The 17,371-nt window shown below is 36.8% G+C and overlaps 3 protein-coding genes and 1 long non-coding RNA gene across 4 annotated transcripts; all 4 read right to left on the reverse strand.

Moving 5' to 3' along the window:
• Positions 1–935: 935 nt before the first annotated feature.
• On the reverse strand, positions 936–2,587 carry LOC116051583 (transcription factor HES-2-like). The gene is made up of 3 exons (XM_036002378.1): positions 2,458–2,587; positions 1,911–2,344; positions 936–1,861 (listed from the first exon to the last, which is right to left on the reverse strand). Exons 1-2 carry the CDS (start codon positions 2,578–2,580, stop codon positions 2,012–2,014), a joined length of 456 nt encoding a protein of 151 aa, XP_035858271.1. The 5' UTR covers positions 2,581–2,587; the 3' UTR covers positions 936–1,861; positions 1,911–2,011.
• LOC116051587 lies at positions 936–12,894 on the reverse strand. The gene is made up of 2 exons (XR_004105378.2): positions 12,555–12,894; positions 936–1,312 (listed from the first exon to the last, which is right to left on the reverse strand). It is a non-coding gene; the product is annotated as an uncharacterized LOC116051587 (long non-coding RNA).
• LOC116051582 (transcription factor HES-2-like) lies at positions 8,910–9,533 on the reverse strand. The gene is made up of 2 exons (XM_031302100.2): positions 9,371–9,533; positions 8,910–9,257 (listed from the first exon to the last, which is right to left on the reverse strand). Exons 1-2 carry the CDS (start codon positions 9,491–9,493, stop codon positions 8,925–8,927), a joined length of 456 nt encoding a protein of 151 aa, XP_031157960.1. The 5' UTR covers positions 9,494–9,533; the 3' UTR covers positions 8,910–8,924.
• A 341-nt stretch (positions 12,895–13,235) lies between the features above and the next one.
• LOC116051311 (transcription factor HES-5-like) lies at positions 13,236–13,767 on the reverse strand. The gene is made up of 2 exons (XM_031301626.1): positions 13,690–13,767; positions 13,236–13,573 (listed from the first exon to the last, which is right to left on the reverse strand). Exons 1-2 carry the CDS (start codon positions 13,750–13,752, stop codon positions 13,241–13,243), a joined length of 396 nt encoding a protein of 131 aa, XP_031157486.1. The 5' UTR covers positions 13,753–13,767; the 3' UTR covers positions 13,236–13,240.
• Between the last annotated feature and the right edge of the window lie 3,604 nt (positions 13,768–17,371).

Consider the following 17,371-nt stretch of genomic DNA (forward strand, 5'->3'; position numbering starts at 1 on the left):
TAAAGTTTGACTTGGGGTTTTGATCTGAAAGTATGATTCAGTGGACAGAGTTAAAAAAAAATGCCTGCAACCCTCTCAATTCTAAACATTAAATCCGTTCATTTGAACATTGAAAATGTGTTGGATAACATGAATATTTCAGAAAGTATTAAACATACAAACACTAAAAGTAACAGCAGACATGGAGATTCTTTGTTAAAAAAATGTGGAACTAGTCAAGTTGTAAACAAAATGGCGGAAGAATAATAGTAATAATAAATATCAAGACTAACATGTATAAAATGCTTACAGTGTCCACACCAAAATTATTTTACATTGAGTAACTGACAGAAACCATTTTAATAACCATGCTAAACTTTTTGGTTCTCAGTAGATGAAATGACAATATTATAAGAAGGTATTGATGCTGATTTTATATATCAACGGAACTTTTACAATCAATGGCATTATTTCAAATAAGTCTAAATTTGAGGAGCCAGAGTCTCTTTTAATTCTCTGGTTTCCTACAATCTGTTCTTTCACTGCTTTCACTGGAGGAATAACATAAGTGTGTCTTATGCATCTCATTAGATACAATGTCTGACCTCTTTAAAGATGGAAATGGCTAACTCTACGCTTTTTAACTCAATACATCTGAAACTTAGTTATACGGAAATAATGGTCCAGCAAAATGTCTTTGAAACGTTCATTTTATCATTTGGTTTGACTTGACTTACTTCATATAAATAGAGTGACATAACATTGATAATCTTTCCTAATCAGAAATCTCAATTAATGCACATTCCCATGCTTAGTTTTACGCAACGGATATGTTATGGATAAACAATTACTGTGTGTGCTGAATTGTATCTTGATTTGTCAGTCAAATACGAACGATGATGGAGACCTCTATCAATGTAGTAAAAATAAAAAACAAAGACTTTGAGAACACAACATTTTCAGGTGTCAGTATTTGTTTATTCAACAAGGAACAATGAGCCACAAAGTATGAAAGCTCCAACTAGAGGTGATGATACATCACAACAACAACTTGTAGATTTCTACAAGACACACTGTACTCCGAGAGAGTAAAGGAACAACTGACTTCATAAAAGACAAACCATTTACAATATTTGAGGACACAGTTCTCAGTTTTTTTCTTTTATCCCCGAAATTGTTCAACACATTTTTACTTAGTCAACAAAAGACAAAAATTAGTAAAAACTGACCTTACAACAGGTCACATTGTTCTTAGAAACCTCTGAGAATTAAATTACATCTTAAACAATAACATTGTCACTGGAAAACTGTGACAGTGTGACATTAAAGAAACCTTTTACAGTAAAAGCATAAACATTGTGATCTTAAAACAGATATTTTTTCAATAATCACAAAGTGAGGGAAAGCCCATTATGATTAAATGTCCATAAAAAGGACAAATAATATTTTTGATCAATTCAAAATCATCAATACCTATCAAGAGGTAATAAACATCTCCATATGTCAACACATGACATGGAGTGAGTCATAAAAGTATCACAGGAAAATTGTGACATTAAGCAAACCTTTTAGAAAAAAAGAGAAAGATTTGGATCTAACAACAGATCAGTTTTGAGTAATCGGAGAGATTAAAGTGAGGTAAGTCCATGGTGACAATATGTCCATAAAAAGGACAGTTAAAGTATCTGATCAAAATGATCAATAACAATCAAAAGATAACAAATGTTACCATTGCTTATACCAACAATACATGAAGTACAGTGAGGTATTATAATAATAATAATAATTGCTGATTTAATCAGATTTGGTTCATGCAACATGCATGACCAGATGTTCTCTTTCTTAACTTGAAAGATATTGGTGCTGTCATTTCCTCAGGAAATGTCATCTTGCAGAAAGAAAACAAACACAAACTACAATCTTCTGTAAAACAGAAGAACAAGTCCATAACATTTCAAAGACTTCAGTCCAGTAATCTTTGACCAATATGGTCATCTCAGTTTGTCTGGTAGTAACTCCAGTCTGTAGGTGTCTACCACGGCCTCCAGACGGCGCTGTTGACTGGACTCTTCTCTTTGGTGATGCTGGTCTGGACTGTGGAGCTCAGAAAAGAGAAGTCAGCCTCTCTCAGGTTGTTATCAGAGGAAGACTGCAGCTTGTTGATGTGGTTCAGCAGTCTTCTCTGCTGTTGATTCTGCTGCTGCAGCCGTCTCAGGACACAAACTGTCATCTCCAGGATGTCTGCTTTCTCCAGCTTGGAGTCTGGCTGCTGTTTGAGGAACTCTGGACTCAGGAGAGACTTGAGCTGCTCAATGCTGCTGTTGATTCGCTCTCTGCGTAACTTCTCCACCAGAGGCTTTCTGAGCTGCAGGAAGAAGAACAAAGTCATTAATAAACTTATTCTGGAGTGAAGTGTTAGCATGAACAAAGACAATGTCTCATTGACAATATTTAAATATTGTTGAATCTTTAATTTACCTTGTGGGTCAGAGTCAGATGCTCCTGAGAATTGGTCATTGCTGCAGTGATTGTAGGTGCCATGTCTGGATCTCTGTGCTGTAGAGGTCTCTGTAGAGAGAATCTGATCTCTGCTGGCTTCATCCCTCCTATTTATAGTCCAACATCTCCATATGAATGTGTGGGTCTTGGTCAGACTGGAGTTTCTCACAGTCTCAGCCAATCAGAGAGCTTGGTGAGACAATAAGGGATGCAGCACACTTAATGCTGTTTTTGCCGGGGGGACAATGGTTACATCTCAGGGGAACAGGTGGGGTGATGGAGAGAGACTCACAGAGCTCTGTGTGAATCTGGGAAAGTGGTGACCCTGTAGAGAGAGCAGATCTGTTGCCTGATGCTGGGATCAATGACTGTGACTGAGCACACGCTCATCATCTCATCACACACGTGAGACACTGACTAGGAGTTGCATCTATAGTTAAAAGTACAGTAGACTACTTTTGACTAAAATATATAAGCACTGCATATATATGTTTGTGTCTTAATGCTTTGATTGTGCCATATACGACATATCTCAGAATTGCCATTCCTGTAATTTATCCTTCATGTTTTCTTCATAATTCAGTTACATTTTTAATTTATTATGATGTAATGTTTTTCTAAAAGTTTTAATAGAATCAATATACTATATTTTAGGGAGTTATTCCTTTAAGGTGTTTAAAAGACTGCAATGCCCATGATAAATTCAAAACGTATTCATAAAAACATCAGAACAACGATCAGTTTGCTGTCCAGATGTTTCACATGCTTCTGACTTGTGTCTTGTAGTCAGTGTGGGTAGAAAGTTGGTCTCAGTTTCCCACACTGACTCCTTGAATGCTGTGGTCAATGAACAAAAGAAGGACTTTGAATGGAGCTTCTGTGACTGATACTGGACGTGTGTTGTTATAGAAACAGGGTCTGACATCACCAACCATCTGGAGGGAAAGAACACCATTGGCTGTTTCTGACAGTCTGTAAAATTTGAAATTGTCATTAAAATGTTACAATGAAGGGCCGGCTCAAAAAATGTAGCAAATTATTTTTGCCATCTTCCAATCGATTATATACATTTTGACCATCTAGTCATTATTGTGCCGTCGTATCAGCAACTGAATCGAGACTTCAGCTCTATAGATGAGGGTGGGAGGTTGAGGCAGCTCTTTCCTAAAGTGTGCCAAATCCCTTTGGAGAATAATCTGCTGCTGGTGGGGTTGACATTGATAATCATGGTAAACTCTGATCTCCAGAGTTTCCCACACTCTATCCATTGAAAGATATTAAGCCGTGTGCCTAAATCTAAATAGACCTTTGGATTATCCGTTGTTAAAATGTGTTTGCAATGACATGTTTTTCTTTCATTTTTCTTTCTTATCTTTACATTGTACAGCTCAAAACATTTAATTTAAAACTATATATATGAAGAAAAATCTCTTTGGTTGGAAACTAGAGCAAAAATCACGTACTTTATTTAAATATTGGAAATTCCTGTATTGTTAATAAAACAATATACTGTACACTGAGGTCAACATTTTTTTACTTATTACTTTTTGCCATATTCTTTTTAAGATTATTTTTTTGGGCTTTTCTGCCTTTAATGTTTGACAGGACAGCTAGGGGAGAGAGAGAGAGAGAGAGAGAGGGAAGACATGCAGGAAATTGTCACAGGTCGGATTCAAACCCTTGACCTTCGCGTCAAGGCATAAACTTCTCTGTATATGTGCGCCTGTTCTATCACTGAACCAACCTGGCCACGGCTGTGGTCATATTCTGTCAGCAAATCCTGTGTGGTATAAATACTGAACCATTTTCTTTTTTCTAGCGTCTTGTTTTTGATGGCATATCATAAGGCTGGAATCCTGAAACAAACCAAATGTTTTATATTTTAAGTTACCAATACAAAATTGGTTTTACAATTTACCTAAAAGAAACGTGTTGAAGGACTTTGCCAGGTCATTTTTTATAATAGTAAGAAAATGTTGAAAACATTAGGTCTAATCTATGATTTGAAACAGATTAGGAATGTAACAGTTTTTAGGAGCCAGAGTATCTTTTAATCTCTGTCCCTTCAGGGCAAAGGTCTGGATCTATTGTCCCACAGGGCTCTGTGAGTGAGTCTCCTCTGGTTTCCCACACTGTCCTTTCACTGCTTTCACTGGAGGAACAATAGAAGTGTGTCTTATTATGCATCTCATTAGATACAATGGCTGACCTCTTTAAAGAGAGAAATGATTTACTTTAAACGTTTTACATTAAAGCACCCACACCTGACAGTTATACCAAAATCATGTTGTCTTAAAAAACATTATGAAATTTACATTTTCTAATTTGGTTGGATGACTTGACTCCCAGAAAATAAGTGACCTAATTTCATGATAAATGTATAGGAAACCATATAAAAGAATGAACTACATTTAGATCAACTGGTATGTTAAGGGGTGGCACGGTGCTGCAATGGTTAGCTGTGTGGCCTCACAGCCAGAAGGCTCTGGGCTTCAAACTGACTGGGGCTCTCTGTGTAGAGTTTACTACAGCTGCAAAGATTAATCCATAAATAAATTAGTTGTCAATTATTACATTATTTGCCAACTATTTTAATAATCACTTTGAGTCCATTTTTTTTAATTCCCTCAGTCCAGCTTTTAAAATGAGTATTATAGTTTACTGGTGACTCTAAATTACCCATAGATAGGACAGATCTGCTTCTGTCAGCCCTGTGATTAACTGGGGACCTTTCCAGGCAGTACCTGCCTCTCGCAATGTTAGCTGAATCACAAAGAATCACATTTTTAACATCATAAAAAGGGCACGTATAAGGGAAAATAACCCAAGACAACAACATTTTCAGGTGGCAGTATTTGTTTATTCAACAACAAAAAATGAGCCACAAAGTATGAAAGCTCCAACTAGAGGTGATGATACATCACAACAACAACTTGTAGATTTCTACAAGACACACTGTACTCCGAGAGAGTAAAGGAACATCTGTCTTCATAAAAGACAACGATTTGAGGACACAGTTCTCAGTGTACTTTGAGACTTTTTTTTTCAATCAGTTTGCTGTCCAGATGTTTCACATTCTTCTGACTTGTGTCTTGTAGTCAGTGTGGGTAGAAAGTTGGTCTCAGTTTCCCACACTGACTCCTTGAATGCTGTGGTCAATGAACAACAAAAGGACTTTGAATGGAGCTTCTGTGACAGATGCTGGCTGTGTGTTGTTATAGAAACAGAGCCTGACATCATCAGCCTTCTGGAGGGAAAGAACACCATTGGCTGGCTCTGACTGTCTGTAAAAGTTGAAATGTTGGTGAACAATATATCATAAAGTATCACCAACATGATTTATTCTCTCATATTTTCAGTTTCCAATCACTGTCGTACATTGTGAACCTCCAGTAATAATTACTGACCATTAACTGGATCAAAATTCCAGCTCTCATGTGGGTGGGAGGTTTTCTGGGGGGCAGCTGTTTCCTGAAGTGTGCCAAATCCCTTTGGAGAATTACTCTGCTGATGGTGGGTTGGATGTCATTCACACTTAACTCTTTCCTCCAGCGCTTTCCCACACTCTGTCTATTAGCAGTAAAGAGGCATGTGCCCCTCTACAAATGGATCTTTGAGGATCCTGTGCACAAGCAGCATGTGGCACCAAGGGAAGAGGATGAGGCCCCTTTAAAAAAACAAAAAAAAATAGACCTATTAAAGTCAATAGTTGGTACATAACAATAAATAAAACTAGAGAGAGAAGGCATTTTATGAAGAAATTGCGGTGTGAATGCTGGATGTGGAAAAACTAAACAGAGATTTGCCTGAAACATATGAAAGATATGAGAAAGTTGAATTAATGGTAGAAAGTCCCAAGTGTCCAGACTGGTTTACAGTTTGAATACAGTTCCTGAGTTGGAAAAGGTTGTGGATTACTTAGTTATGCCCCCACTATTGTTTCCATTATTACTAACCCTTCAAACTAAGTTAAGTATTTTACTGAAGTATTAATGGGATTTAAAAGTTGAATAATATATATATATATATATATATATATATATATATATATATATATATATATATATGAAATATTTGGAAAATTTTAAAGTTTGAATGGGATTTTGAGCTGAAAGTTTGAATGAGTGGACAGAGTGTAAAATGCTGCACGGTTGTAAAATTGGTCAATTGTGAACATTTCATCTATTTATTTGAACAGAGAACATTTCTTGGAAAACGTGAATATTTCAGAAAGTATTTAAGATACAAACGCTAAAAGTAACAGCAGGCATGAAGATTATAAGTTCAAAAATGTGGAACTAGTCAAGTTGCAAAACAAGGGAATAATAATAAAGAGCGGTAAGAACATAGGTTTTGAATGCTTCCAGCATTCTCACCAATTAACCACATAGAGTAACTGACAGAAACTATTTCAAACAGGATGATACAAATATGTGTTCTCAGTAGATGAAATAACAACTTTATAAAATGTGTTGATGCTGATTTAATATCTGAGGAACATTTACAATCAGAGGCATAATATAAAACAAGTTCTAATTTGAGGAGCCAGAGTCTCTTTTAATCTCTGTCCCTTCAGGGCAAAGGTCTGGATCTATTGTCCCACAGGGCTCTGTGAGTGAGTCTCCTCTGGTTTCCCACACTCTGTCCTTTCACTGCTTTCACTTGAGGAATAATAGAAGTGTGTCTTATTATGCATCACTTTACAATGTCTGACCTCTTTAAAGAGGAAAATGGTTAACTTCAAACTTTTTACCTATTTACATTTACCTATTACTAGGGTAATATCGGACCATTCTGATATAGGATTTTAAAATTAAAGGCTTAAATGTCCAATAAAAGCTATATTTTAACTCTTTTTTTGGGCTGCTAATTAAAGCCATATTGTAACTCTTTTTCAACCTGCTCTAAAAACGAAACCTCCTGTTTAGCTAGACTAATTTCACCTCAGGTTGATAATATACACATCCCAGACTGTCACTAGCATAATATCGGACCATTCTGATATGGAATTTTGAAATTAAAGGCTTAAATGTCCAATTACAGCTATATTTTAAAACATGTGAAACTTAGTTATACAGACATAATGGTCCAGCAAAATGTCTTTGTAGTGTACATTTTATCATTTGGTTTGACTTGACTTACTTCATATAAATAGAGTGACATAACATTGATAAACTCTCCTAATCGGAAATCTTAATTAATGCACATTCCCATGCTTAGTTTTACGCAACAGATATGTTATGGATAAACAATTACTGTGTGTGCTGAATTGTATCTTGATTTGTCAATCAAATAGGAACGATGATGGAGACCTCTATCAATGTAGTAAAAATAAAAAAACAAAGACTTTGAGAACACAACATTTTCAGCTGGCAGTATTTGTTTATTCAACAAGGAACAATGAGCCACAAAGTATGAAAGCTCCAACTAGAGGTGATGATACATCACAACAACAACTTGTAGATTTCTACAAGACACACTGTACTCCGAGAGAGTAAAGGAACAACTGTCTTTATAAAAGACAAACCATTTACAATATTTGAGGACACAGTTCTCAGTTTTTTCTTTTTTTCCCCAAATTGTTCAACACATTTTCACTTAGTGAACAAAAGACAAAATTAGTAAAAACTGACCTTACAACAGGTCACATTGTTCTTAGTAACCTCTGAATTCAATTACATCTTAAACAATAACATTGTCACTGGAAAACGGTAACAGTGTGACATTAAAGAAACCTTTTACAGAAAAAGGATAAACATTGTGATCTTAAAACAGATCATTTTTCAATAATCACAAAGAAGGCCCATTGTGATTAAATGTCCATAAAAAGGACAAATAATATTTTTGATCAATTCAAAATCATCAATACCTATCATGAGGTAATAAACATCTCCACCTGTCAATACATGACATGGAGTGAGTCATAAAAGTATCACAGGAAAATTGTGACATTAAGCAATCCTTTTAGAAAAAAAGAGAAACATTTGGATCTAACAACAGATCAGTTTTGAGTAATCGGAGAGATTAAAGTGAGGTAAGTCCATGGTGACAATATGTCCATAAAAAGGACAGTTAAGTTTCTGATCAAAATGATCAATAACAATCAAAAGACAACAAATGTTACCATAGCATATACCAACAATACATGAAGTTCAGTGAGGTATAATAACAATAATAATAATAATAATAATAATAATAATTGCTGATCCAATCATATTTACTTCATGCAACATGCATGACCAGATGTTCTCTTTCTTAACTTGAAAGATATTGGTGCTGTCATTTCCTCAGGAAATGTCATCTTGCAGAAAGAAAACAAACACAAACTACAATCTTCTGTACAAACAGAAGAACAAGTCCATAACATTTCAAAGACTTCAGTCCAGTAATCTTTGACCAACATGGTCATCTCAGTTTGTCTTGTAGTAACTCCAGTCTGTAGGTGTCTACCACGGCCTCCATACGGCGCTGTTGACTGGACTCTTCTCTTTGGTGATGCTGGTCTGGACTGTGGAGCTCAGAAGAGAGAAGTCAGCCTCTCTCAGGTTGTTATCAGAGGAAGACTGCAGCTTGTTGATATTGTTCAGCAGTCTTTTCTGCTGTTGATTCTGCTGCTGCAGCCGTCTCAGGACACAAACTGTCATCTCCAGGATGTCTGCTTTCTCCAGCTTGGAGTCTGGCTGCTGTTTGAGGAACTCTGGACTCAGGAGAGACTTGAGCTGCTCAATGCTGCTGTTGATTCGCTCTCTGCGTAACTTCTCCACCAGAGGCTTTCTGAGCTGCAGGAAGAAGAATAAAGTCATTAATAAACTTATTCTGGAGTGACGTGTTAGCATGAACAAAGACAACGTCTCATTGACAATATTTAAGTCTTGTTGAATCTTTAATTTACCTTGTGGGTCAGAGTCAGATGCTCCTGAGAATTGGTCATTGCTGCAGTGATTGTAGGTGCCATGTCTGGATCTCTGTGCTGTAGAGGTCTCTGTAGAGAGAATCTGATCTCTGCTGGCTTCATCCCTCCTATTTATAGTCCCACATCTCCATATGAATGTGTGGGTCTTGGTCTGGCTGGAGTTTCTCACAGTCTCAGCCAATCAGAGATCTTCGTGACACAATTATGATGCCACACTGCGAATGGTTTTATTGATGTGAGGACAATGGTTAGATCTCAGGGGAACAGGTGGAGGACTGTTGGGTGTGTGTGTGTGTGTGTGTGTGTGTGTGTGTGTGTGTGGGGTGATGGAGAGAGACTCACAGAGCTCTGTGTGAATCTGGGAAAGTGGTGACCCTGTAGAGAGGGCAGATCTGCTGCCTGATGCTGGGATCAATGACTTTGACTGAGCACACGCTCATCATTCCATCACACTGGTAAGGGAATAACAGTTATGGTGAATTACTTTCATGATAATAAGAAAGACATATAAAAACTAAGTTGGTTCTGTTCATTTTATAATGCTTTTCTTGAGCCAACCCCTAACATATAGCAGGTAAAATCATTCTGTTTAGAATTAATAATTTAGATAGATATGTAATTAGATTTTTTTTAAACGCACCATTTTGTAAAACATTATCATAAGATTTTAGATATAAGTGTGATTTCCTTTCATGACACTTGAAATAAACTCAACACAATAATCATGCTGCTGTCCAGATGTTGCAGAGTCTTATGACTTGTGTCTTGTAGTCAGTGTGAGTAACAAGTTGAGCTCCGTTCCCCACACTGACTCCCTGTATGGTGTGGTCAATGAACCACAAAGGGACTTCTGTGACAGATGCTGGCTGTGTGTTGTTATAGAAACAGAGCCTGACATCATCAGCCATATGGAGGGAAAGGACACCATTGGCTGTTTCTGACAGTCTGTGCAATTTGAAATTTTGATAGTGAATAATCTATCATAAAGTATCACCAACATGATTTATCCTCTCATATTTACAGTTTCCAATCATTGTCGTACATTGTGAACCTCCAGTAGTAATTACTGACCATTAACTGGATCAAGATTTCAGCCCTCATGAGGGTGGGAGGTTTTCTGGGGGGGCAGCTGTTTCCTGAAGTGTGCCAAATCCCTTTGGAGAATTACTCTGCTGCTGGTTGGATGGATGTCATTCATTCAACTGTTTCCCCCAGCGCTTTCCCACACTCCGTCAATTAGCAGTAAAGAGGCATGTGCCCCTCTACAAATTGATCTTTGAGGATCCTGTGCACAAGCAGTGTGTGCCACCAAGGGAAGAGGGTGAGGCCCACCTAAAAAAGTAATTATCAATTAAAGTGAATATTTGCTCCATAACAAGCAATGAAAGAGGCAATTTTTGAAGAAATTGCTGTGTGAATGTTGGATGTTAAAAAACTAAACAGTGATTTTCCTAAAACATATGAAAGATATAAGAAAGTAATGGTGGAAAGTCTCAAGTGTCCTGACAGGTTTACAGTTTAAATAATGTTTCTGAATTGGAAGAGGTTGAACATTACTCAGTCCCATCCCACCCCCACCCCCCCCATTGTTTCCATTATTACTAACCCTTCAAACAAAGGTCAATATTTTCCGAAAGTATTAATGGACTTAATAGTTGATTAATAGCAAGAATATATGAAAGATTTGGAACATTTTAAAGTTTGAATGGGGTTTTGATCTGAAAGTATGATTCAGTGGACAGAGTTACAAAATGCCTGCAACCCTATCAATTCTAAACATTAAATCCATTCATTTCAATAGGGAAAATGTCTTGGATAACATGAATATTTCATAAAGTATTAAACATACAAACACTAAAAGTAACAGAAGACATGGAGATTATTTGTTAGAAAATGTGGAACTAGTCAAGTTGTAAACAAAATGGCGGAAGAATAATATTAATAATAAATAGCAAGAATAACATGTATAAAATGCTTACAGTCTTCACAACAATTAACAAAATCATTTTAGAGCAACTGACAGACACCATTTTTTTGGGTCATTTTCAGCCTTTCTTTTTGACAGGATAGCTGAAGACATGAAAGGGGAGCGAGGGGGAATGACATGCAGCTGAGGGCCTCAGGTTGGTAAACCCGGGCCCGCTGCGTTGAGGAGTAAACCTCTATATATGGGCGCCTGGGCGCCCAGACAGGAACCATCGTAATAACCATATTGAACTTTTTGGTTCTCAGTAGATGAAATGAGAATATTATAAGAAGGTATTGATGTTGATTATGTATCAAAGGAACATTTACAATCAGAGGCATTATTTCAAACAAGTTCTAATTTGAGGAGCCAGAGTCTCTTTTAATCTCTGTCCCTTCAGGGCAAAGGTCTGGATCTATTGTCCCACAGGGCTCTGTGAGTGAGTCTCCTCTGGTTTCCCACACTCTGTCCTTTCACTGCTTTCAAGGAGGGATAATAGAAGTGTGTCTTATTATGCATCACTTTACAATGTCTGACCTCTTTAAAGAGGAAAATGGTTAACTTCAAACTTTTTACCTTAAAACATCTGAAACTTAGTTATACAGAAATAATGGTCCAGCAAAATGTCTTTGAAACGTACATTTTATCATTTGGTTTGACTTGACTTACTTCATATAAATAGAGGGACATAACATTGATAATCTCTCCTAATCGGAAATCTAAATTAATGCACATTCCCATGCTTAGTTTTACGCTACGGATATGTTATGGATAAACAATTACTGTGTGTGCTGAATTGTATCTTGATTTGTCCGTCAAATAGGAACGATGATGGAGACCTCTATCAATGTAGTGACGATAAAAATCAAAGACTTTGAGAACACAACATTTTCAGCTGGCAGTATTTGTTTATTCAACAAGGAACAATGAGCCACAAAGTATGAAAGCTCCAACTAGAGGTGATGATACATCACAACAACAACTTGTAGATTTCTACAAGACACACTGTACTCCGAGAGAGTAAAGGAACATCTGTCTTCATAAAAGACAACGATTTGAGGACACAGTTCTCAGTTTTTTCTTTTTTTCCCCATGTAGTTCAACACATTTTCACTTAGTGAACAAAAGACAACATTAGTAAAAACTGACCTTACAACAGGTCACATTGTTCTTAGTTAACATTAACATTAAAGAAACCTTTTACAGTAAAAGGATAAACATTGTGATCTTAAAACAGATCATTTTTCAATAATCACAAAGTCAGGGAAAGCCCATTATGATTAAATGTCCATAAAAAGGACAAATAATATTTTGATCAATTCAAAATCATCAATACCTATCAAGAGGTAATAAACATCTCCATCTGTCAACACATGACATGGAGTGAGTCATAAAAGTATCACAGGAAAATTGTGACATTAAGCAATCCTTTTAGAAAAAAAGAGAAAGATTTGGATCTAACAACAGATCAGTTTTGAGTAATCGGAGAGATTAAAGTGAGGTAAGTCTATGGTGACAATATGTCCATAAAAAGGACAGTTAAGTATCTGATCAAAATGATCAATAATAATCAAACAACAAATGTTACCATAGCTTATACCAACAATACATGAAGTACAGTGAGGTATTATGACAATTGCTGATGCAATCATATTTACTTCATGCAACATGCATGACCAGATGTTCTCTTTCTTAACTTGAAAGATATTGGTGCTGTCATTTCCTCAGGAAATGTCATCTTGCAGAAAGAAAACAAACACAAACTACAACCTTCTGTACAAACAGAAGAACAAGTCCATAACATTTCAAAGACTTCAGTCCAGTAATCTTTGACCAATATGGTCATCTCAGTTTGTCTGGTAGTAACTCCAGTCTGTAGGTGTCTACCACGGCCTCCAGACGGCGCTGTTGACTGGACTCTTCTCTTTGGTGATGCTGGTCTGGACTGTGGAGCTCAGAAGAGAGAAGTCAGCCTCTCTCAGGTTGTTATCAGAGGAAGACTGCAGCTTGTTGATGTGGTTCAGCAGTCTTCTCTGCTGTTGATTCTGCTGCTGCAGCCGTCTCAGGACACAAACTGTCATCTCCAGGATGTCTGCTTTCTCCAGCTTGGAGTCTGGCTGCTGTTTGAGGAACTCTGGACTCAGGAGAGACTTGAGCTGCTCAATGCTGCTGTTGATTCGCTCTCTGCGTAACTTCTCCACCAGAGGCTTTCTGAGCTGCAGGAAGAAGAAGAACAAAGTCATTAATAAACTTATTCTGGAGTGAAGTGTTATAATGAACAAAGGCAGTGTCTCATTGACAATATTTAAGTCTTGTTGAAGCTTTAATTTACCTTGTGGGTCAGCGTCAGATGCTCCTGAGAATTGATCATTGCTGGAGTTATTGTAGGTGCCATGTCTGGATCTCTGTGCTGTAGAGGTCTCTGTAGAGAGAATCTGATCTCTGCTGGCTTCATCCCTCCTATTTATAGTCCAACATCTCCATATGAATGTGTGGGTCTTGGTCTGACTGGAGTTTCTCACAGTCTCAACCAATCAGGGAGCTTGGTGACACAATTATGATGCCACACTCCGAATGGTTTTATTGATGTGAGGACAATGGTTAGCTCTCAGGGGAACAGGTGGAGGACTGGGGGGGGAGGGTGATGGAGAGAGACTCACAGAGCTCTGTGTGAATCTGGGAAAGTGGTGACCCTGTAGAGAGAGCAGATGTGCTGCCTGATGCTGGGATCAATGACTTTGACTGAGCACACGCTCATCATCTCATCACACACGTGAGACACTGACTAGGAGTTGCATCTAGAGTTAAAAGTACAGTATATCTTACATGTTGCTAAATGAAAATGTAGCAAGTGCCATTGATGTAATTTATTCTCAATTTTGTCTTTAGTATTTTATTAATACTTTTCCATTTTTCAATTCATTAAATTTGGCTTTTTCATGAATTAAAAAAATGAAAATAATATTTCTATAATTCAATTTTCTTTCAGGTATTAAAAATAGTGGGATGCCTATAATGTTTTTAAAAACTTGAGAACAACGATCAGTTTGCTGTCCAGATGTTTCACATTCTTCTGACTTGTGTCTTTTAGTCAGTGTGGGTAGAAAGTTGGTCTCAGTTTCCCACACTGACTCCTTGAATGCTGTGGTCAATGAACAACAAAAGGACTTTGAATGGAGCTTCTGTGACAGATGCTGGCTGTGTGTTGTTATAGAAACAGAGCCTGACATCATCAGCCTTCTGGAGGGAAAGAACACCACTGGCTGGCTCTGACTGTCTGTAAAAGTTGAAATGTTGGTGAACAATATATCATAAAGTATCACCAACATGATTTATTCTCTCATATTTTCAGTTTCCAATCATTGTCGTACATTGTGAACCTCCAGTAATAATTACTGACCATTAACTGGATCAAAATTCCAGCTCTCATGAGGGTGGGAGGTTTTCTGGGGGGGCAGCTGTTTCCTGAAGTGTGCCAAATCCCTTTGGAGAATTACTCTGCTGATGGTGGGTTGGATGTCATTCACACTTAACTCTTTCCTCCAGCGCTTTCCCACACTCTGTCTGTTAGCAGTAAAGAGGCATGTGCCCCTCTACAAATGGATCTTTGAGGATCCTGTGCACAAGCAGCATGTGGCACCAAGGGAAGAGGATGAGGCCCCTTTAAAAAAACAAAAAAAAATAGACCTATTAAAGTCAATAGTTGGTACATAACAATAAATAAAACTAGAGAGAGAAGGCATTTTATGAAGAAATTGCGGTGTGAATGCTGGATGTTTAAAAACTAAACAGAGATTTGCCTGAAACATATGAAAGATATGAGAAAGTTGAATTAATGGTAGAAAGTCCCAAGTGTCCAGACTGGTTTACAGTTTGAATACAGTTCCTGAGTTGGAAAAGGTTGTGGATTACTTAGTTATCCCCCCACTATTGTTTCCATTATTACTAACCCTTCAAATTAAGTTAAATATTTTACTGAAGTATTAATGGGATTTAAAAGTTGAATAATACAGAATATATGAAATATTTGGAACATTTTAAAGTTTGAATGGGATTTTGAGCTGAAAGTTTGAATGAGTGGACAGAGTGTAAAATGCTGCACAGTTGTAAAATTGGTCAATTGTGAACATTTCATCTATTTATTTGAACAGAGAACATTTCTTGGAAAACATGAATATTTCAGAAAGTATTTAAGATACAAACGCTAAAAGTAACAGCAGGCATGAAGATTATAAGTTCAAAAATGTGGAACTAGTCAAAAAAAGGGAATAATAATAAAGAGCGGTAAGAACAGGTTTTGAATGCTTCCAGCATTCTCACCAATTAACCACATTCTTCGATACTTACATAGTTTAACTGACAGAAACAATTTCAAACAGGATGATACAAATATGTGTTCTCAGTAGATGAAATAACAACTTTATAAAATGTGTTGATGCTGATTTAATATCTGAGGAACATTTACAATCAGAGGCATAATATAAAACAAGTTCTAATTTGAGGAGCCAGAGTCTCTTTTAATCTCTGTCCCTTCAGGGCAAAGGTCTGGATCTATTGTCCCACAGGGCTCTGTGAGTGAGTCTCCTCTGGTTTCCCACACTCTGTCCTTTCACTGCTTTCAAGGAGGAATAATAGAAGTGTGTCTTATTATGCATCACTTTACAATGTCTGACCTCTTTAAAGAGGAAAATGGTTAACTTCAAACTTTTTACCTTAAAACATCAGAAACTTAGTTATACAGAAATAATGGTCCAGCAAAATGTCTTTGAAACGTACATTTTATCATTTGGTTTGACTTGACTTACTTCATATAAATAGAGTGACATAACATTGATAATCTCTCCTAATCGGAAATCTAAATTAATGCACATTCCCATGCTTAGTTTTACGCTACGGATATGTTATGGATAAACAATTACTGTGTGTGCTGAATTGTATCTTGATTTGTCCGTCAAATAGGAACGATGATGGAGACCTCTATCAATGTAGTGACGATAAAAATCAAAGACTTTGAGAACACAACATTTTCAGCTGGCAGTATTTGTTTATTCAACAAGGAACAATGAGCCACAAAGTATGAAAGCTCCAACTAGAGGTGATGATACATCACAACAACAACTTGTAGATTTCTACAAGACACAGTGTACTCCGAGAGAGTAGAGGAACATCTGTCTTCATAAAAGACAACGATTTGAGGACACAGTTCTCAGTTTTTTCTTTTTTTCCCCATGTAGTTCAACACATTTTCACTTAGTGAACAAAAGACAACATTAGTAAAAACTGACCTTACAACAGGTCACATTGTTCTTAGTTAACATTAACATTAAAGAAACCTTTTACAGTAAAAGGATAAACATTGTGATCTTAAAACAGATCATTTTTCAATAATCACAAAGTCAGGGAAAGCCCATTATGATTAAATGTCCATAAAAAGGACAAATAATATTTTGATCAATTCAAAATCATCAATACCTATCAAGAGGTAATAAACATCTCCATCTGTCAACACATGACATGGAGTGAGTCATAAAAGTATCACAGGAAAATTGTGACATTAAGCAATCCTTTTAGAAAAAAAGAGAAAGATTTGGATCTAACAACAGATCAGTTTTGAGTAATCGGAGAGATTAAAGTGAGGTAAGTCTATGGTGACAATATGTCCATAAAAAGGACAGTTAAGTATCTGATCAAAATGATCAATAATAATCAAACAACAAATGTTACCATAGCTTATACCAACAATACATGAAGTACAGTGAGGTATTATGACAATTGCTGATGCAATCATATTTACTTCATGCAACATGCATGACCAGATGTTCTCTTTCTTAACTTGAAAGATATTGGTGCTGTCATTTCCTCAGGAAATGTCATCTTGCAGAAAGAAAACAAACACAAACTACAACCTTCTGTACAAACAGAAGAACAAGTCCATAACATTTCAAAGACTTCAGTCCAGTAATCTTTGACCAATATGGTCATCTCAGTTTGTCTGGTAGTAACTCCAGTCTGTA

The sequence above is a fragment of the Sander lucioperca genome, chromosome 6, assembly GCF_008315115.2.
Source record: "Sander lucioperca isolate FBNREF2018 chromosome 6, SLUC_FBN_1.2, whole genome shotgun sequence".
In the NCBI taxonomy this organism is placed as follows: Eukaryota; Metazoa; Chordata; class Actinopteri; order Perciformes; family Percidae; genus Sander; species Sander lucioperca.

Coding starts and splice junctions, on each gene's coding strand:
- LOC116051582 (XM_031302100.2), bottom strand. CDS start 9,493: ATGAAGCCAGCAGAGATCAGATTCTCTCTACAGAGACCTCTACAGCAC. Junction 9,258..9,370: donor ATCTGACTCTGACCCACAAG/GTAAATTAAAGA, acceptor TTCTTCCTGCAG/CTCAGAAAGCCTCTGGTGGA.
- LOC116051583 (XM_036002378.1), bottom strand. CDS start 2,580: ATGAAGCCAGCAGAGATCAGATTCTCTCTACAGAGACCTCTACAGCAC. Junction 2,345..2,457: donor ATCTGACTCTGACCCACAAG/GTAAATTAAAGA, acceptor TTCTTCCTGCAG/CTCAGAAAGCCTCTGGTGGA.
- LOC116051311 (XM_031301626.1), bottom strand. CDS start 13,752: ATGGCACCTACAATAACTCCAGCAATGATCAATTCTCAGGAGCATCTG. Junction 13,574..13,689: donor ATCTGACGCTGACCCACAAG/GTAAATTAAAGC, acceptor TTCTTCCTGCAG/CTCAGAAAGCCTCTGGTGGA.